Consider the following 22,668-nt stretch of genomic DNA (forward strand, 5'->3'; position numbering starts at 1 on the left):
CTCCGAGGGAGGCGGCGTCGGCGCGGCCTTACTCTTTTGTGTACGTGCGTGCGTGCGTAAGTCTGGTACAGATGAGTCTGTCCAAGTACATACTTCCCTGCCACCACCACCACCGCCCTCTCTTCCCCTTTGCCCCCACAACCGTCTCGCTTTCCCAACTCTCCTATTTTGCGCCACCTTCGCTCCTTATACGAGGCAAGTACGTCTGCTCCTTTGTCAGAGATGCTTCTTTGTTTCCGTTTTATTTATCGTTTTTTTTTTCTCTCACGCTTCCCGTTTAGGAGACCGTTGCCCGGCGTACGAAGATGTATACGCTCACTTATATGTATTTCGGCGACGACCGCTGATGCCGATGCCGATCTGGCGCGTGGGGGGTGAGGGTGGGCGGGTGTGTGCCGCCTTTACTCTCAGGGCGGCGAGGCTTCGACTACAAAAGGGCGTGATTTATGTGAAATCCGCGCCGCGCGCGCGCGCGCGCTCTTTGCCGGTTGCGTACGAGAGAAATGCGCCACTTTTGCCGCTTCGCTCGCTCGCTCTCGTCTCTCGACCCTCCGTCTTCTTCTTGTTCTTCTCGTGCCGATTTCCTCGCTTCCTTAGCTCCTCGCGCATAGGGCAGGAAAGAGACGTGCGCACGCGCTAGGCCTGAAAGCTTCATAGGCGCGAATGTGTAGCACACTGCGAGTGAGAGCGTATTGAGGTTCAGCAACGCAAAAGAGAAAAGCGCTGCATAATCTACAAAAGCGACTCAAAAGTAAAAAAAAAGCAATATGACTAAAGAAGAGGAAGACGAATGAAGGAAAGTGGTGTGGTTACAAAATGACGATCGCAAAGTAACGTTAGCCTAAGCAAAAAAAAATAAAAAAAAAGTTAATAATGGTGCCAGCGCCAAGACTTTTCCTTCCTTCGACCTCCTTTCGCCTCCGCCACACAGACACAAACACAAAAGAAATCCCGTCAGATATGCATCAAAAGGGCGCCAAGTCTATGAATGCAAACGAGTAGAGCGGCAAAGAATTTAATGTTGCCTTCGAGCCAGCGAGCGAGAAATTCTCATCCGCTGCTCGCTTTTGATCTCGGCAGCCGCCTCACTTTAGCCGGGGATAAATGGGTTCTGCGCAAGAAGGCCCGGGTAGCAAACAAGCCAGACAAAAATGCGAGGCTGGGAGAAAAAAGAAGGATACGAGAAATCATTGGTGACTGGAAACAGTATCATGTGAGCAAAAGTTGAGGAGAACGAATCAAAAGCCCAGGGAGTCGAGTTAGGGTGTGCGTGTGCGTGTGTTTGTGTGTGTTGTGGGTGGGGGGGGTGGGGGTGGGGGGGGGGTGGGTGGGTGTGGGGTGGGGGGGGGGGGGGGGGGGGGGGGGGAGGGGGGGGGTGGGGGGTTGGGTGGGGGGGGGGAGGAGGTAGAAATGAAAAAAAAATGTTGCGGATAGGAAGGCGACAGGCATGAATTCGCCTGGCGCTGGTATAGTAGCGGGATAGATGGGAGTGATGGTGGTGGGCAAGAGGAGGGGGGAGGGGGGGGGGGGGGGAGGGGGAGGCTGCGGAGGCGCGCGAGAGCGTGATGGCTCAGAGTCTGCGGCGAAGTGGCGTTCGCCTGAGAACGCCTTGAATAGGACAGCCGACTTCCATCCATCACTGTAGTAAACTGTTCGGATGTTGTATCGCAAATACTCTCGCCCGACCGACTTGGGCTCTTTTAACTTGCGAACTGCCATTGACTCTCTCGTGCGCAGCGTCGAAGTGCATCGGGCCTCTTTTAAATGTCCGCTGCAGGATGGAAGTAACGGTGAACGGAGATTGAGAAAAGTAAAGAAACACCACGCTATTGAAAAGTGTCCGCTGCGCTGAGGCATTCCTTGCGCTCGCGCCACTCGCGAACATTTCGCGCGCGTTAACCCCGTTTGGCGCTAACGATGTCGAAAAAAAAACTTTCCGCTACCGTAGAGGGTGCAGAGAATAAGAAGCTTAGGCTGCTTTGTTTCCATCCGTACCCTCGTACCATCCCGTTCTCCTCACCATGACGTCAAAGGGCCATCTATAGACTGGTTGCCAGCTATTACGGACGCGATAGCACTGCTGGGGCGAAGGTGTTAAGCATGCTTGCATGACGTTTCTTTTTCCCCATCCTCGCGTATAAATGCTTTCAGCGTTCTCTTAATTTATTTTTGTAAGAGTCGTTTCGACGCCGCATACGTGACTCAGAGCAGGTACATGAAGACTTGTACAAGCACACTATAATGGAAGGTATGCAAGTTAACGCTAGTACACTTAATATGGCATGGATTTCATTCATTCATGTATCATTCATAATCAGCCTATATTTATGTCCACTGCATGACGAAGGCCTCTCCTCGTGATCTCCAATTACCCCTGTCTTGCGCTAGCTGATTCCAGCTTGCGCCTGCAAATTTCCTAACTTCATCACCTCACCTAGTTTTCTGCCGTCCTCGACTGCGCTTCCCTTCTCTTGGTATCCATTCTGTAACTCTAATGGTCCACCAGTTATCCATCCTACGCATTACATGGCCTGCTCAGCTCCATTTTTTCCGTTTAATGTCAACTAGAATGTCGGTTATCCCCGTTTGTTCTCTGATCCACACCGCTCTCTTCCTGTCTCTTAACGTTAGGCATAACATTTTTCGTTCCATCGCTCTTTTTGCGGTCCTTAACTTGTTGTCGAGCTTCTTTGTTAACCTCCAAGTTTCTGCCCCATGTGTTAGCACCGGTAGAATGCAATGATTGTACACTTTTCTTTTCAACGATAGTCGTAAGCTCCCGGTCAGGATTTGGCAATGCCTGCCGTATGCACTCCACCCCAATTTTATTCTTCTGTAAATTTATTTCTCATGATCAGGGTACCCTGTGAGTAATTGACCTAGATAAACGTACCCTTCACAGAATGTAGAAGCTGACTGGGGCTACTAAATTCTTGTTCCCTTGCCAGGCGATTGAACATTATCTTTGTCTTCTGCATCATCTTCAACCCCCCTATCACACTTTCTCCTTTAAGGTCCCCAATCATTTGTTGAAGTTCGTCCCTATTGTTGCTTAATAGGACAATGTCATCTGCAAACCGATGACTGCTGAGATATTCGCCGTTGATCATCACTCCTAAGCGTTCCCACTAAAAGAGCTTGAATTCTTCTTCTGAGCACGCAGTGAATAGCATTGGAGAGATTGTGTCTCCTTGCCTGACCCCTTTTTTGATAGGTATCTTTCTACTTTTCTTGTGGAGAACCAAGGTTGCTGTGCAATCCTTGTAGATATTTGCCAAGATATTCACGTATGCCTCCTATACTCCTTGATTTCGCAGTGCCTCTATGACTGATGGTATCTCTGCTGGATCAAATGCTTTTTCATAATCAATCAAATCCATATGGAGAGGTTGATTGTACTCTGCAGATTTCTGTATTACCTGATTGATGACATGGATATGATCCATCGTAGAATATCCCTTCCTGAAGCCTGCCGCTGAAGTCAAGTGTTGCCCTGATTCTATTACTTTGGCAAATATTCACTGATTTACAAAAGGTAGAGCGCAATTAATGAGTAACAAGTTACAACCGTCTGCCCCGTCCAATAACTTTGATCATTAAATCATGGTAAAGTAAGAGTGGGCTAAACTGCAATCGGAGGGCATGGCATAAACCTTATCTCCAGCTCACTGATATCCTTCAAGTGAAAAATAAGAAATGCTTCATTTGCCGACGCTTGAAGGCTGACAAGAAAGCTTGGAACAAAACTGTGACGCTTCAAATAGTTAAGGAAAGTGATTCTTGTAACGTTAGAATTCTATTTGTTTTTTATTTCTTGTTTTTTTTTTCAGCGTTTGGGGTAAACAAAGGAACCATCAACACGTATCATGGGATTAATGAAAAATCGCGAGTTTCTTGTATTCTTGGTGGAAAAAAGAATAGAATAATGAGGATTTGTGCAGGGCATGCATTGAGTAGAACCGACTACGAAATTAAGAGTAGCAGGTGGCATACTAAGTAAAAAGCAATGCAGTCAGGATTGCCAGCGAATGATACAGTGCGGTGGAAGTGGCCGTTGCTCGACAAAAAAAAATATTATTAGGAAGACGGAGAGAGAGAGAGAGAGAGAGAGAAATAACGGTAAATAAAAGGCAGGTATATGGTAGTAGGGAGATTAGCCAGAGGATATCTTCGGTAGGCCACCCTGTAAAGGATAACAGGAAAGGACTGCGAAACATGACAGAAAAGAAAGAAAGAACAGAACAGTGAAAAATATAACACTATCCCAGTGGGGCACTGTCATACAGTTGGTCAAGTCGCCAAATAGTCACACACATTGTAGATGTCAGATACAATGTCCCACACATAAGCAATGCTCAGCACTGCTGTGAAGGTCTTTATCCTGCAGCGATCGTTATTCGACTCATGATGTCGATTCTACCCCGAAAGTTTGCCAGTCTGAATTTCTGCAGCCGATGTCGCTGCCATTCAGCAGGAGCTTCCCAAAAGTCACTCCTTGCGCGTTGCAATAACACATATATGAGATCTGCTTTCACTTTTACCACAGAGTGTGTTCCACTCTATCCCACTTCGACGCCACGCAGTATGATTTTGCACAGCTGAGATACCACGTCGAACTCCTCGTTATGAGATTATGAGAAAATCCTGGTGCATTCATCAGAACATCCGCTGAGCGGATCTGTAAACCTCAGATATGCATGGTCAGAGATTACTGCTCACTCGCTGAATTTCGCGCAATGCCGCGCTCATTGTGTTCGCGTTCATTTTCCCAAGCAAAAAGCAATACTTTTTTTTTGTATTACGTCATTTGGTCACTCCGACACATGAGCTTATCACTGGAAGCCAGTCGTTCTTTAAGAAAAAAATAAACAAGAAGAATAGTTAAGTGCTCAATACTCTCGCATTCGTAACATTCTGTGATTGTATCCTTTAAAAGCAAGCAGTATCAACTGTCGGACAGTATCAACTGTCCAACATCTGTTGTGCGTAACGTGCGTCACCTGCTCCGAAACGTAAACGTTTCGTCAACAACAACCCACACTTTTACGCGAAGCGCTCGCTCTCCGCTACCAGCTATCCTTGCTCCCCCAACGTGTTTCAATTTACTGACACAGCTGCTCGCATTCCGCAGATAGCGATCGCTTTGGGCTAATTTCCCCACACGAGCTGCAAACAAGAGCGCGTCGTGAGGTGCTGCCGCTGGTCCGGGTCAACAACGCCGAGGCGAGCGGCCGGGATGAGATGCGGGCTTTGCCTGCCCGCGGGCGCACGTCCTCGTTGTTTTCCTTTCCTTAAATGAAGTGGGCGCACACTTTCCTAATATCAAAACACGCGCGGCTGACACGTTCTTTCACTTCTTTTTCGTTTTACGTGTTTCTATCCTCGCGTGCCAATCGGTACGTCAGCCTCCCCATCTCCACCACAAGTTCTCCCCCGAAAAAACATGAGCCTTGGGTTCGCAGGGGAGGGGGGGGAACCAGCGTCGGGAGAAGCGCACGGGGTGCTGATGCCTTGTGTTTACAGGGCCCAAACCGTCTCGCGTACTGGGAGCCCGTAACGTCATGCGCCCAGGGGTGCAAAGGTTATAACGGCCTTCGAACGGGCAAATATTGTTTGACCGCTCCGTGCCAGCGTTTCTTCCTTGGTGTCGCGTTCTCAGAAGCATATAGCTCAGAGATAACACCGTCCGGTGAATTGCTCGTCATCTTTCTTCGTAGCCGCCGGCAACAATGAAGGCTTCGTGCTGAAACTTGTGCAGCAACAAGACCTGTTTCGGACGCCGTCAGGGTAGCCTCTGTTTTCATAGCGGCGTCGAGGGGTGGAAGCCTGTAATGGGCTAGAAGAGAAAGCGGCCGCACGGTCATTTCCTCCGAGCGTGTACGTGTCGTACGTCTGTGGTTGTAGTAGCAGTGAAGCGTTTCTAGCTGCATGCTTATAGGTTGTTAAAGCTCGCTGTACGGCGTTCTGCCCTTTTTGGCGCGCAGATGTCCGGCCGTATAAGTCTTGCTGCTATGTGAACGCTCCGATGGACAAAGCGACGTCCGGCCGGCGGCATTAGTTGTTTGCGTTAGACATATCGCACGGAACAGGTCGACGCTAGTCCGTTTCACTAAATCATCTGTTGCTTACTCTGCCTCGGCGGCTGCAGTCTCGTCGCTGCAATGCGTCAGCGTTCAGCGTAAGACCACTGCGAGTATATCCGCTTTCGAGAAGTGAAATTTTCGAATCGAGTTGACGCATATAAGCTGTGCACGTACAAAATTTGGTGCGCCGTAAACAAATATAAGAGTTAATATGTTTGCAAGTATAAATGAGGACAGGGAACCAAGGATAATGCTACATCATCACACGACGTTTTTTTTTCTCTCGCTCCCTGTACGAACGTGCGCACCGTGTGTGTGCGTGCGTGCGTGCGTGCGTGCGTGCGTGTGTGTGTGTGTGTGTGTGTGTGTGTGTGTGTGTGTGTGTGTGTGTGTGTGTGTGTGTGTGTGTGTGTGTGTGTGTGTGTGTGTGTGTGTGTGTGTGTGTGTGTGTGTGTGTGTGTGTGTGTGTGTGTGTGTGTGTGTGTGTGTGTGTGTGTGTGTGTGTGTGTGTGTGTGTGTGTGTGTGTGTGTGTGTGTGCGGGGTGTGTGTGTGTGTGTGTGTGTGTGTGTGTGTGTGCGTGCGTGTGTGTGTGTGTGTGTGTGTGTGCGCGCGCAAATTATGCAAGATTCACCGAGGAAACGAAACGAAAGCTCATTTAGCAAAATCAACGAAGCAAATCTTCGTATGCGGCCTCGCAGAGGGGCACCATTCACTACATGACTGCAAGTTCTCGCGAGCAAAATCAGGTGCTCTACATGCTGTCTCAGTGACCGGTGCCACTGCCCAGATTCCTGCTCCAGAAAGAATCATTATCAATTAAAGCAGCAGGAGTTGTCAGATCATTGCGGCTCTATTGGGAGTTCATTATACACCAGCTGGTCCTTCTGCCTGCAAGCTCGATTAGCCAAAGCTATCCTGCGCATTCACCCTTCTTGACACGAGCCATGAAACAATCAATCAGCATGACCTTCGCCGTTTAGTCTATTCGTTCTTGCTAATAACGCGGCCAACCTTTTCACCAAGCTCACGTACACAGAATTATTAACTGCTGACGCTGCCACCATACCAACTTGATGATAAAGAGTGCTTGCTGATGTTCCTTTCTACAAGTATATCATGGCTGTTGTGCTTTCACTTATCTTGTTCTATATCGACTGTCACACCCATTCTGTACAGTAAAAAATGTGTGTGCACGTTAAAGCTATTGTTTGCATGTACTTTCGCGCTCTGGTTGAAAACCAGCCTTCTAATTAGCCGCATTTGAAGCTTGGGTGGATGCGCGAACAAAAATGCGGCTTGGTTAATTTCTCGATTTCCCGCCGCGGTGGCTCAGTCAGCTAAGGCGCTGCTGCGCTGCTGGGCACGAGATCGCGGGATCGAATCCCCACCGCGGCGGCCGCATTTAGATGGAGGCGAAATGCAAAAACGCCCGTGTGCTTGCGTTGTAGTGCACGTTAAAGAACCCCAGGTGATTAAAATTAATCCGGAGCCCTCCACTACGGCGTGCCTCATAATCAGAACTGGTTTTGACACGTAAAACACCAGAAAGAAGAATTTCTCGATTCAAATTAAGAACGTGCAGGTTTCTGCGTTTTGCTTTACAAGTGTTTGCGCATACTCACGCATGTTTAAACACGCTTTGGCAATACAAAATCATTTTCACGACACCTTCATGACAACGCTAACAGCATGGCGCCCTCAGAGGCGGCCCTCTAATGAGCTCAGTAGTAAAAATTGCACTTTTTGGTGCGGCCTGCTTCCTGTAGCACTTGGTTGCAGCATGGGTGTTCTTCAATTAGGACTGTTGTCTTTAATTCAACCATGTAAACAACGGAACCAGTATTTATCTGAAAAAAAGGCGGCAACCTTAGAGGTAGCGACAATCAATGCAAGTGTACGCACGGGCGTTCAGACACTTAGGTTTTCAGCTGAGAGGTACAGCAGGAACTGCCCGACTGAACTTCCAACTTTTGTTACACTAGGGCTGTGCGCCCTTGGAAATCATACCGTCGGAACAAATCCATTCCTTGATCTCTAAGATACTCCTTGGTAATGTTTTTTTAATTATTTCTATTTTTGCATTGACCGATGTCCACCTTTATTTGAACATATATAGCTTTTGTCAGAACATTCGTTAGAGTGAACAATATCTGGAGGTACATTATCTATTACACTATTGTTGAAATTTTGACTGAATTACTCTACTATGCCGGGGAAACAATCAGCTCGAAGCGCCTTACAAGTAAGTTCTGGACGCCCTGCATCCAGTGCTTGCATGCTTTCAGTCGGCATGACGAATCGACCGTTGTCATCATAGCGGACAAAAGTAAAAAAAAATCCGTGATGTGCCCGTGAAGGCTAGCGGCATTATTTCTCACATTTCGTCCTTAAATCGGTACGTTTTCCCAAATCTGACTTCACCTTAACCTATCCGGTTCGATTGCACTATCTGGCTAATCATTCACCAACTCGTCAACGTGCGGTGAACACAGCAGTGGTCGTTTATATCTGCACAGACCGCTCTTATGTGCCATCAACTCTATGACGTGCGACGACCACGGCAAAGTGTTCACTTCTATGTACATGGACCTCACATAAGTTCTCCATGCGGTGCAGCGCCATGCTAATACCTCAAGCTCAGAAACCGGCCTCTGCAGACCTTAGTGAGCAACTGTGGTGTCGATGTGCAACTCTGGATGAAACAGCACCCGTAGTATTCTCTCGATCCATTTCCCTATTTTATTATCCATTAACCCCCTTCCCCCAGTGTAGGCTAGCAAACCGGACGGGCGTCTGGTTGACCTTCCTGCCTCTCCTTATTTCTATTCTCTCTCTCTCCCTCTCTCTCTCTCTCTTGACTGAATGATCGACAGAAAATGAGGCGGGGGGGGGGGGGGGGGGCATGCTGTTGTCATATTTCATAAATACCGTGCACAAATACGCGGGACAGTTTTTTAACCACGATGCTTTAAATGTACAATATTCCACGAGCTTTCTGTGATTGCTATGTGCATGTATCATGGCGGGTGCTTTAATAGAACAACTTACACGATGAATGTTTGCATGCATTAGTGTCGTGATAAGTATTCGTTGTGTCTTGATTGCAACTTGTACGGCTTTTTCTTCTTTTTCTAGCCTTTCATGTTGTCGCCTGTCCTGCTGGTGCTTGTTGAAAAGATGTTTAGTGTAGAAATGTTTTCGTGCGTATTATTACCTGCATGCAGGTGGCAATTATTTTGTGAAATGTTTCATGTCGCAAGTGATTTTGTTGATTACGCACATGGTCGCAGTTTATGAACAAATATTAGTTAACTTTGTGGTATTAAACTCAGCATTCATGAGCGTATAAGTGACAATAAAGAAAAATGTATGCACAAGGAATCGCTTTCAAGGCCAGCTAAATAATTTTCTACCATTAAATCATGTAGCTCTTTAGTCGCAAGTTCTGGCGCTTGCGTCTAAATAAAAGAAACATTGAGGCCGCTTTTCTAGCATAGAAACATTGCTCAAAGGCTAATTACTTGTATGCGAGCCGCTCTTGTCATAGCATTCATTTGTAAAAATAGTATGTTTATCAAATATAATAATAACAATGATTAAATGCCTTGCTTTGCATTCTGCCTTTTGTGTTTGCTACTGTGCAGTATAATGCTTTTGTTATGTAAGACAATCTGTTTTCTGATTACATCCGTGCATAGGTAGAACTGTAAGTGTGTTAAATTTTCAGCTAATACGCAGGTAATATAATTAGCTGCCTACTGACCGAAATGCTGGCCTCGATTAGAAGTCTCGAGAGCTGTCACTTACTGTGCAGTTCCTGTATTCGAAATGTTGCTAGTGCCAAGATCTGTGGATCGCATGAAATCAATTCTGTAGCAAAGCACGCCAAACGCTCTCAGCCGGAATCATAAGTGCAGGCTGCTAAGTATTAACCCAGTGTTTCCCGCACTGAGTAACACGTGCTTTCTGTCTCCTCATCAATCCAGCGCTGCTGCTGCTGCTGCTATGGGAGAACAGAATACAAACTTCTCGTTAGCATTCTTCCCTCTTTTGCGAGAAGAAAATTATTAACGAAAAGAAAAAAAAACGCCTGTATATAAACCCTCGCTCTCCTGTAGTATTGCAACTTTATCCTTTCCCCGCAGCTCTCTTACCCGGTTCCTACTGACCCACCCTGCCTTCTTTAATCGCAAATAGAAAATAATGAAGCAGCCTCAAGGGCTACTCGGTGATATCTCTTTCACCGGCGGTTCTCGCCTTCTGTCTATCTCCCCCATCCCGCTGCAGACGGGCCGGCTCTTGTACGCGTTAACATCTATATAAGAAGTATCAGCAGAATTGATGACGTCACCATGGTAAGTGTGACATCACGCAAAAGACAAAGGCAGGGCCGCAAAGAGCGAGAGGTTTTCCGCTAGTCGGTCTGTTGGCGAACTGGACACAACGCTAGGTAGGGCTCCTCCTTGCGATCTCCTCTCTCTCTCTTTTTTTCTCTTTCCTCTCTCACTCTTCTTTCTTTTTTTTCTCTCGAGCAAACCCGCCATTTTTCCTCCTCGTTAGCCCGTCTTCTTATTGTTCTTCTTCTCGGATCGCCCAACCCCGACCCCTTCCTTGTAGATGGCCCGTGTGTTGTCAGGGTCAACATCTATCTTCGCAGTATTAGCAAGATTGACGATTTGAGCATGGTAAGTACACGCGTGTACTGCGTATCATAAACGTATCTGCGCGTGCGCGAACTTTGCTAGAAGGTTTGGGGCCGAAGCGTTTTGGTGAACTGCACCGAAGAGACCGATAGAGCAACATGGCGCCCCTGAAACACATTTGAAAGTTTCTTCTGTGGATATGAGGTTTGTTTTTATTCTGAGGAAGTGCTTTAGGGCTTAATTTTAACTTTTCTGCGTGAATTATTACAACATGTCAGGGGTGAAATAAATACGAAAGTAATCATTACGCCTTTCTTCTCACCACGGCTATTCACGTCTTCTCACTCCTAACATGGCACTCGATTGGATGTCGTTTCCACTCTTATCGCGTGCACAATTTCTTTCTTTATGCAACCATCGGTGTAGTTCGCTCAAGTCGACACCTTATACCTTCTGGCAATTCGTGTTGGCTGCTGTAATGTGACCAAGAAAACGTATTGTCTTCGTGGCGGTCTTTGGCGTCAACTGTTTTGGCGAGCCATGATGCTAGCCTTCGCTATTTGATTGCAACACCTACTTATCGTTACTTCGGCGAAATCAAACAGGCTCAGATGCACCGCTCTGCAATGATGTTCGTGCGTGAGCTGTCTTGTTTGGTGTCAGTTGTGTGAGTGCTGTCGGTGTGGTGGTGTTGTGAAGCTTGGATGGCCGAGCGCTTGGTGTCTTCGTGAACGCTACCCTACGCTGTCGTTAGGCAGGCTCGTTTGACAGCAACTGATTCGCTGTAATTTTCGATAGGTACCGGGAAAACATAGCCAACCCTGCTTTTGAGCAACAGTTGAATTATTGAACTCGCAGAATTCCATAGCGCTTTGTAAAAGAATAAATACTCGACGACTTCTCGTTTTATTTTTATGTTTATTTTTCTTGCCCTATGATAGCAACATGACCTAACTCAGGACCAATGTTATGATGTTGTCGTAAATCTATAAACTTCAGCAACCACTGCGTAATTTGGCGTCATACGTTGGTGCTTGTAAATTTAAAAAGCTACACAGCCAAGTAGAAGCAGGAACAACTAATTATTTTACTAAACAAAATTGTGCGAAATATTGCGGGACATGGCCATGAGCGATTCTGAATGGAATGTCTTCTATTCGCGTTTTCCGGCACATAGACTCCGTAGAGCGAGATTTCTTCGAAATCTAACAAAGCCTTAGCACAGCCCCGGTGAAGAGCAATCGTGACCTTAGCCTACGTTTACGCTAGGATCGCTGTCTCAGTGCACGTCACCTAAACCCGGTCATTGTTCGTGTGTCTGTCTGCTTCCGTCCTATCTGGATGTCTCTGTGTCTCCTCGTCTTATCTGTTTCGGTATTTGGTCCACTACTCTCTTCGTATTTCAAAATGTGTGTCTCGTATAACGTTTCAACCATTGGCTACCTTCCACAAAACATCAAATCAAATCACCTATAATCCCACGTGCCGTGTTGTGCGTGTTGTTCGTCCCGTGTCTACTACTTTATCCTCATCGAGCGCTGTTTACTTGTGACCGGTGAACACCCATCCACCTAAACATTTTCTGCATGCAGCCCGAGTGCGCACGAGCAAGTACGAGCTTCTTGAAACTTCGGTGTGCGTTTCCTTCAACTTGCTCCTGCGCCCACCCTAATACACGTGGGCAGCCTTTGTTTCAGCACGGTACATGAGTACGAACCTTGTTCAACCAGCTCGAAATTCACATTGTCGTATCCAGAGACCCAAATGGCGAAGCATGCTGCAGAGCATTTACTTATTTGTGTCGTACCCACTACACACGTGCACCCAGGCCGGTTCTCAGTAAGGGTTTAGCCCAGCACTCTTTTATCCACCGCAGTCGGTTTGAGAATTGTGAGGGTTTTTTCTTGCGTTTATTTAGTGTACAGTTTTTTTAATCATCGTAGAATAGCATGGACCATTCTGTAGATGAAGCATGAGATCAAAATAAAATCGATTTAGACTGCCGTTCCAAATCATCTCAGGTTAACTAAAATGTCTACTTACTAGAGTGGAATGCCGAGGAGAAATCTGTATGAATTTAAATGCAGTTCTTTCCTTGAACTGGCATCCCGATAAAGGTAAGTTGCGCGGCCCCTGACAACCACTAGCGCCTGAAACTCTCTTCAGATCTAACACGTCACACTTTATTAGTCTTGGACTAACAACTAAGCACTACGTCAAGAAGTTAGAAGCTGCGGTAGGATCTGCAGATATGTTTCCCAGTTGTATAAAGACTCGCAAAAGGGCATCATTTCATTTGTCTCTTAACGTCATTCCCACCAACAAAGTCATCAAAAATAGTCTCGATCTGAGGAGAGTACCCCAACCCTAGATGCAGTTAATACGGTTTCGTTCACCCAGCATGACCATTTCCTCTCCACTAACTTTTAGAAGTGTCGTCACACCTACGTAACAAGAAAAATGGTGAGTGAATTTATTTCTACATACCCCGCAACCATTCTTTGCCAACAACTCAAAAGACCTCGACAACGCCCCACCGTGTACCAGGTGAGTTTTTCTCCTGGCCTCTTTGCTCCATGCTGCAGTGTTGTTGAAAGCTCCCGTGTGTGTATCTATGTTGTGTGTTTTACTAAATCGCTCTTGTCGCCTTGCCAAACGCTAGTGTAGACTGAAGCTGCATCAACTATTCCCTAATATTCCCTAATCAGCTGCGATTATTTACATTCTGCCTAAGTACAACGATACATTGCTTTTATTTACCCCCTGTTTAAGTAATGCACAGTACTCTTTCCCGTTGTGCAATCTCAGTATAATGAACGTTGTATACATACACTTCGTCACTGTTTGCGCAGCTGCGTTAGCTATGTTAAATTTAGTGCTTTACCTGGTGCAAGAATAGAAATACCATGCTCAGGTCCTAATGCCCTGACATATCATACACGCGTTATGTCCTTGCATAGCTTGCATGATTCTGACACACGCAACACTGTTCATTCATCCCTCACTAGAAGCGTGCCAGGCAAACTCAAGTCGCCCTTCTTTCTCCGTAACAACGCACTATGTTTTAATCTTGATATAACAACGCACTATGCTTTAACGCGTAACACGCAACATAACATTTGTCTGCTGTGCACTGAAGCATGCGTGAGGAATTTCCAGAAGCCTACCACCACTAAGCTTCACCAAACAGAAACATTTCTCCTGCTGTTAGCAGACCCATCTAAGTATATCACATGCACCTGGCACGTATGTTCCGGCCGCGGACACACTTGCCCTGACGCCTGGTGTGCCTAGACATTGTGAGCTATGCAGCCGCCCCTGGCCTGAGTACTGCATGCGCACTCTGAGCTCTGAGCTGTTGGCACCCCGCCCCCGAAAAAAAAGACCCAGGAAAGCTAAGGTGGTGCGCCCGGTTTGGAATGGACACAATCTGTTGCCATGCACTGTCGCATCGTCTCTGTCCTGCAACTCGCCATTAAAGAAACGCTTCTCTGTGTGTTACGTGTCGCACTGTATGTTCACTTGCCTGCGCGTGTGCCTGTGTAAATGTGCCTGAGTGTGCAACGTACGTGCCTCGTCGCACGTAAACGGGCCAGAGCGAGTTGAAAAACAAAAACGCGTGACATTCAAGTAAGGGTTTACAATCTTTGTACGTTACTCTTTGGCTAGCAGTAGCCGTAGGAAAATTGGCAACCTTGTGCCGAAATTATGGTGAAATATCGGCATGGCATGCTGGACGCGCGAACGCTTCGCTTTCCAAGCGAGTAACTGCTATCGCAGGCAGCTAATATCATCGATCTTTATCCCACGAGACATGGTTAGTATACGCTACTATCCTGAACTGGACTAAAGTACGTAAATGAGGTTTTCGTGCCACACAAGCGCGCACATGCACGTCAGATGGTTCTAGAGAGACGTTTAAGCTGTCACAGAAAGTGAAACTCTTGAAGGGAAATTCGCTTTTGTGCTTTGATATATTCTATATAATTAAATGTTCAAACAAGACAGAAGTTCACAGAAAGGTAAAGGCTTGAAGTGAATAACAGTGGTCGAACAACGACTGTCATTGCCATGAAGACAAATGGATTCCGTTGCCCTAACGAACACAAGTCCCCTTGTCGAAACGTTAGCTCCAATTACATTCCTTGTTTGATCACTGTTATTCATATTCTTACACCTGTGCGATCTCGTTGGCCCTTGCTTGAGCACATAACTTGGTACACCTGAACACATCAAGACATGTTCTCCCTCTATATGCAGAAGTACAAATATCTGCGAATTCCATTCGAAGTTCATGCTCAAGGAGAACATGCTGTTGGAACATATTGTTGGCATGTGTCGAACATAAATCTGACATTTCAGCCGTTTACAACAGCAAAATTTATTGGACTCTTCAGCATCGGAACACTTAAAATCTCGTGCTAAGTCTGCCGTTGAGGATACTATTCACACATTTTGTACAGGGGGGTACAGAACTGAAATTCTGAAGGCTTCCTTTGACCAGATAGGCCTTGAATGGTGTATGTCAGACGTATTTCTACTTACCGTTACCCTACATCTGGATCACCAAAAAAAAAAAACACAGGGAAATATTAGGACGCGTATGGTGTGATTTGGCACTTGTGCTGATATGCGGGCAAAACTGACAATCCACTTTCCAAATTGATAGTCAAATCAAGTTCAGCGTTGAATATTTGCACAGCCACTGCGTTATAGCGGTGCCACAGTGAGACAGAACTGTTGTAAATATTTTGAAAAGTCCGTGGGGGGGGGGCACACATTGCGAAGATTTTGGTCTAACAGCATCGTCTCAAATAAAGCTACTCATGCTCCCTTTCAAGCTCCGACACAGTGAAGGCTGTAATACTGGTTTCGACAAGCATGCGCCTGTTTCCTATTTTGTCCAGAAGCACAAAGACAACACACGCACGAGATTCAGAAGTGCTTGAATGACTTCTTCAGCTCAAGCTAAAAGTATATTTTCCGAGCACAAGAGTGAAATGTTTGTGCTAAGTTTCCGATTTTGCGAGTTTTCAACAGAAGCGTTGACGTAAGGATCAACTGCAGGTCACTTTTATACGTAAGAACACCGGCTGCCCTATTAGTGCAAACACGTACTCTTCTTTGCTACGGAAAACTAAGAGGAATATTGGTCCAAATGCGTGTTTTAATGCATAGTGAAGAACTCTCAGCTGCACAGATGCACGAAGCAAGAAATTGTTCATACAAACGAAAAGAAAACAAACCTGCTAATGCCCTCTTGTAAATCCACGGTGATTCCCTAGTCCATTCACCGCTCATTACCAGAGCTAAAGGGCGAGGAGGGCGTGTGTCTTTCGGCGCTTTGCGGGTGCTACTTTTCACATCACACCATTACATCAATCGCAGGAGTCAAGTTTCGTGCAGTTGGCCTTCCCCCTCCGCGTGTCTACCCTCTCAAGCCTGTTGTGTTGTGTCCCGTGTACCGTAGCGGGCGGCTGTGGCTGCAAATGGCACCCCATAGTAGCAACAAAGCTGTACCGAACTGCGCGCAAAGCGCTGCCCGCGCTTGCCAGCGTGTATGCGTGTGTGATGCGTGTGATTTGTAGAGGCCTGCGCCGTGCGTGTGTGCGTGTGTGTTCGTCTCCTGGTGGTCGGTCGGAGGCCCGGCTGTTCCCTGCTCCCCCCCTTGTAACCCAATTCTTCAGGAGCCACGCAATTGCACCAAAACCCTCTCTGTGCTGTGGAGGTAATATATAGCTGTCAACATATATACGTCCAAAGCACTGAGGGGGTTTTACTCACTCCTCATCGAGCGAACGCACCCTAAATGCCGCAATCCGCGCCAGAAGCGTCTTTTTGTATGTTGCCCACTTTTTTGCTTCTCTCTTCTACTCTTGTCGTGGTCTTCTCTCTTTTTCTCTGTCTGCCTTTGACTTTCTCACTATCTTGCCATTGCATTCTGTCATCTTTCATGTGATTGGGTGTGCTTCCTCAAGAATGCATAAGTTATTGTCTATCTTTTTCACAGTGGGAGCACCGTGCATTCGAACAACGACTGCCCATTTCTTACTTCCTTAGTACGCCCTTTGTGTGGCCAAGTAACTGACCTTAGTCATATAACAAGAGCATAAGCACGTACTCTTGATACTTATTGTAGGACCTGAGACAGATATTAGCCTTCACGTTGTGTTTTTGTTCTTACCATTACCCTTAGGGCTTGAGTTTCGTCCTTATGTGTTATAAGCGTTCACGTTGTTCTACGTTTAACTATTTTGTATTGTGCATATCCCACGCAAAAAAAAAGCAAAGACAATAACTTGTGCACATGATTATCCGTCATACGTGCCACCTTGAGTGCAGTATAGTTACACTACGAGCAGAGTTTTGGGCAAGTTGACTGAGTGGTGTGAAAAGTTTTAAAGAAGTTTTGCCATTTCACTTTTCAAACTTTGATAGTTGACATTTTCTTATTTCTATCTTTTTGTAAGTGAGATCTATTCAACAGCGTCATGTCAAATGACTCGGCGAGAATGAATTACGAGAGATAGATAAAGAAATCACCCGTTTTATGTCTTTGTCTTTTGTTGCCAAGTGTTTGCAGTGAATCTCTAAAATGAAGGACGCACTCAGCAGTGTTCAGAGGGGACATTATAAATAGCTGCTAGCACTTATTACTTTGAACATTCTGTGATGAGCTTCCTTATGCGAACGAAATAATTACATCGCATGCCTAGATCCAAGTCGGTTATCTTGACATCGTACTGGTTTATCAAATCCTTTATTTTCCAGAAGTGGTGTCTACATCTTTCCTGTACCTGAAACGCCGGCTATGTAAATTTTTACGTTCAAATCCTGCCGCCCACTTACATATTAGCAAGTCACTATCAGTCAATCACTGCAGAATAGAACTTAAGCAAGAAGAACGCTATTCTCAGCATTGACAGCACATGAAAAAACTATGACAAAGGAACACAATTGTCCACGAATAGCACCCTCCTTTGATTCTGATATTTTCAGCATTAGCTTGCAGCCTCTGCAGCCTCTGCAGCTTTTTTTTTTTTTTTTTTTTTTTGTTTTTTTTTTACCTGAGAAGACTGTGTGATCAAACATTGCGGTCTGGCAACAACTGGCTTTATCTAAAAGGTAACCGAGTACATTCTATGAACAATCTCACGCTGAGTTCTATAGTCTAATTTAGACCGTAGTGTCATAAGAAGCCCATCACAGGCTGTTCTTGAATCATTACGTTTGGTTAAACGCACACAGATCAAGTTAAGAAATCCTTCATTGGATAACTATCATTACCCCACACATAGCTGTAATCATGAAGTTGTAAACAGAGGCATTGCGAGAGAAAAATCTGTCCTCAGGCTGTGCTAGAAATTCTAGACTTGTGGTTAATACACTACTAGAATCACTGAAAGTTCAAGCACTGTGCTTGGGACAGCTTATGGCATGACCTGAAATAATATAGGGATAGCGTAACTGTTGAGTGTCCCAATATCCGTTCAACATCAGTCTCATTGTGCTCTGTGCAAAATTTGTTGAATGAAATGCTGAACGGGCAATGAAGTGCACATGGACGGAAACGTCGGGAGCATTTAGTGTGTAAAACAATATACTTTCTCTTTTTCTAACACAACAGCATGAGACAACTATCAATACAGTGTATGAAACTATAACTCGGGCGTAATGTGGCGTAACAGAACTGTGAGTAACACGAGAACAGAGCCAGTGTTTGATAAGCGTACATTTTATTTTATTTTATTTTATTTACGTTATTTATAATTATTTTGTTATTGCCTATAACAAGTTCTGTAGGCGATAAAATAATGTCGAAGCTCGGTGCCAGAATCGCAAATCTCATTAAATAGTATCTCATTCAAACAATCACACAAATACCTGCTGACTGTATGTGCGCCGTCAAATATGGGTGAGGTTCGAACTGTAATGCTCGCCACTGGTAAATTCTTACGGATTATTCAAATTCATTATTCTTCCAGCTTCGAAGTTTGTGAACCAATGAACCAACTAGCTCAGTTAAAAACCTTTTGTCTTCCAGCTTATTATTTCAACTCAGACACTACTCAAATGGCTACACTTACTGTGTAAACTCACATTGACGAACGATGAATTGATGGTGCCATATTATTCTAAAGTTGGGTAATATAAGGAATCACAAGTACAGTCGAATCTGAATACGCTAAACTGAAGGAACTATTATGTGCAGCCCGTCACTACTATGTCATTTGAACCGCCAGTCTGTTGGCTGCCATAGACACTAGAGACAGATTTTCCTCTAGCAGTATTCGCGCGCAAGTTTGTGGCTAAGCCTATTGGTTAGGTTACAGCGCCGACTGCTAACGCTTGCAAGGGCCAAAAGTAGGGCAGGAATAGCAAGATGTTTGTAAAAATCCTTAGGCGAAGTTTATGAGCATGGCACGTTCAATTACAGGTATTACATCTGCTGTGTTACCCATAACGTCGATAACTAAGCTAGAATTCGCGTTGTAGTCTCTTGCTGTCGGGGTGGAATAGGTGACAATTATCACAGAGCGCAATGGGACGACACACAACACCAATAGTGACATTCCCTTGTACCCCATGCTACCGCATAACATTGTACAGTTGCTGAGACGTATGACTTTCTTTCATTAGCATCCTCGTTCAAATTTTCGGTAACAGACATAATCCTAGAACAGTCCATTTTGGGTCATTTGTGCCTGGAATGGTAGGACGTTGCGACTTAGGTTGTAGCTGGAGTTAAAGAAAGCATTACAAGGTGTCAGCTACAGTGATAGTATGGTGGGTAATACTGCAATGCTATTACGTGTACGTCGAGCTAAAGCTTTCCATCAATCCAAGGATGAACATGCCTCAGTGCCCATTGCTCACTCGTATGGGTCTCAGTGGCGAAGACCAGCAAGTTTTTCCACTGGGCCTCGTTCTCGCTGGTGGTTGAGAAACTCAGAACTGTATTCGTGCTACCGAAGTTCTACTTCGAATGAAAAAGATTGTTACGTAAAGAAAACGAACACGTCGGGAAGAAATGTCAATTCTATGCATCTCATGGAGGTCGCCTGCATAGCACGCAACAATACAATCTTTGCAGCGATGACAACCTCCTTGGCTCTCCTGCCATAACTTACGATGATGTCATTCATTAGCTCTTCGGTGTCAATAACTTCGCGTTTGTTTCACAAGCTGCTTTGCAAATAACATACCGACTCAAAATGAACGTTGATGAATCGTTATTACAGGGACTTTCATTACGCCATCGCCGTCGCAAAGGCTGTTGGTAACTGTAGTCGTTAACGAACTGAATGGTAAATAGTTATAAGCTACTAATGTTTTGTTCAAGCAGTAAATTCGACTGTCTTCTTTCACACGTTTTCCTGATCGCAAGTCGGCGATCTCAACGTCTACGGCCGTTGCAGAAAACATGTGCTAAAAACACAGCTTCAAAATAGTCCACTAGTGAAACGCCGCCTTCAACGTAGCTAGCCTGACGCTTTGCTCAAGGTTGCCTTCGAGGCTTAGCGAAGTATAAAAGCATCCCGAAGACCGTAGGTTCATGAGCATTCGCTGTGAGCGTAGTGATGTGGTTGTTTGCAAGCATCGTCGTTTAGGTTACGCGACGGGCTACTCGACAATCTGGTCGAGGTGGCCGGCTCAGTCTCAACTGCCAGTGAGAACGCGTGCTCTTCGAAATGCACTGTCCTCGCACCCCAGACCTCGACGCCCAGAACTCGCGTACACCCGCGCATTGCACGTGCGTCCGCAGGAGTACACAGTGCAAATGACGTTCAGAGAGCAGTGGCGGGACGAGAGACTCCAGTACGACGATCTGGGCGGCCAGGTGCGCTACCTGACGCTCACCGAACCGGACAAGCTTTGGAAGCCGGACCTTTTCTTCTCCAACGAGAAGGAGGGACACTTCCACAACATCATCATGCCCAACGTGCTTCTCCGCATACATCCCAACGGCGACGTTCTCTTCAGCATCAGGCAGGCCTTTTCTTTGACCTCGCTCTAAACCACGGGCTTACATAGGTTGCCGTGCGGCTGATATAAATAATAACGCAAGGGGTGGGACGACGTTGGCGGTAGAAAACCTCGCTTCGGCTGCCTTCGACGTCCCCACCCTTCGCGCTCTTGTATCACGTTTCAGTTATTAACCGCAGAAAAATCGTCTCCATCTTTAAGTGGAAACTTGATATAACGAAGTAATTGGCGACCCGGCAATATTTGACAACAATAAAAATTACGTGTTTTGGCATAGTCACTACCCTTTGTAGGCAAAATTTGTAAGTAAATTTTACCGTCGTCAAGCAAAAGAAATATCGTGCGTCTATCTCTCTATTCAGAAATGAGATTGTAATTGTGTGTTGTATTAAGCACAGTTGATGGGCTGGGTATTTTTTTCTTGCTTGCCAGGGTACTTTTTATAAATTAGTAGAAACCGACTCAACTCAGCCTACAGCGCCGATACACGCCGTAGTGTATGGCGAAAGCAGAACAAAAGTGTTGATGATGAGAAAGGCAGACAACGCGAATTCCGTGCCTGGATTATTTTTTAGCGCATGCTTCGTTCCCATTTTACTTGCTGCGTATTTATGAGCTGCTTGAGTGCTTGCTCAAAATAGGCTGACCAACAGCTAGTATTCTCTGCTTTATTGTCCCTGTTGTTGTCGTCGTTGATGATGATAACTCTCAAGCTACGGCGCATGCCCACAACGGGGAATTGGCCAATAAGCGGGCGGTACAGTTATGTGAAAACGAAAGAAGGACAGATAAACAAAAGGCAATGAAAGTGGTAGAGAAAAGAAGCAGAAGAGAACTGAAGCAGGCTTTTTGGAAGATCATTAAAATAAAACTTGGAATTCTCATGAGAATCCCCCCCCCCCCAAAAAAAAAAAAGGCAGAACACAGGCTGATGTAAAAATAGCGTGTCAATCCTTAAAGGCAAACCAACCAACCAACCGATCTCTTTGTGTTGCAAATAGAACTGCAAGTTTCAAGACAAACATCCTTGTAGCTGAATCCCAGAGCCGAGGCTCTGAAAGAAATGATAATTGGTAAAGTTATTTAAAGTCCCAATTTGGTGAAACAACCTAGAAAGATCTATTTCTTTGCAGATATAATCAATTACAGAACAACAACAAAAAAGATCAATTGTCCCCCATTTATTACAAACCATTGTGTTATGCACGGTGAACTTCATCTTCATATTTCTTCATATTGTCTTTACGTGCAGGAATTGTCACCAGTTGTCATACGTGTGTGTAAGAAGGGATGCGCTATAAATAACGTGTAGTGGGCGCCTGCCACCTCAGCGTTTCAGAGGGGATGCTCGCAAAATTCATTCAGTATACCCATTCATTAACGATCGTACGTGACAAGTTCGTCATAATTACAAGCGCATATTTCTAACGCACCTTGAGACTCCGCAAATAAAGGTAACACTTGCACGAAGACTGTGACGTCAAACATTTCATACACAACGCCACATCGACAGTGGCATAGCTTACCAAAATTAGTTTTTTTATTCTTACCATTAGTATTGTCCCTTCATGAAAGAAGGAAAAAGAGCGGATTATGTATTTACATCTTCCTAAAAAGCTTCAGCATTAAGCTCAGCAATTCCTAGCTCACCAATTGCTCCTTTAAAGCCTAACGCCCTTCTATATATGAGGAAAGAGTAACAATTGCTGTCTGATTTTATTGTTTACATTTCTCCCGGTTCTTTTCTTTTTCAGAATATCTTTGGTGCTTTCGTGTCCAATGAACCTGAAGTTTTATCCTTTGGATAAACAAATCTGCTCTATCGTCATGGTGAGCTGTAAGTGCTCCGTTTCATTATATCTCTATCACAGTATCTGAGCTACTAAACACAAAGTCTCGCAGTTCTTGCTGCTCTGCTTGCAGTGGCACATTATTAAAAAACTGGAATGATTTT

General features: G+C 45.4%; 1 protein-coding gene across 1 annotated transcript in view; it reads left to right on the forward strand.

Annotated features, from left to right (window-relative positions):
- Window positions 1-22,668, forward strand: part of LOC119456813 (glutamate-gated chloride channel) — a 357,609-nt gene that overhangs the window by 329,702 nt on the left and 5,239 nt on the right. The window contains exons 9-11 of the mRNA XM_037718631.2: window positions 10,702-10,769; window positions 20,494-20,717; window positions 22,469-22,551. Coding sequence (XP_037574559.1) covers window positions 10,702-10,769; window positions 20,494-20,717; window positions 22,469-22,551 — 375 coding nt within the window. The remainder of the gene's footprint in view (window positions 1-10,701; window positions 10,770-20,493; window positions 20,718-22,468; window positions 22,552-22,668) is intronic.

Source organism: Dermacentor silvarum, chromosome 6 (assembly GCF_013339745.2).
Source record: "Dermacentor silvarum isolate Dsil-2018 chromosome 6, BIME_Dsil_1.4, whole genome shotgun sequence".
In the NCBI taxonomy this organism is placed as follows: domain Eukaryota; kingdom Metazoa; phylum Arthropoda; class Arachnida; order Ixodida; family Ixodidae; genus Dermacentor; species Dermacentor silvarum.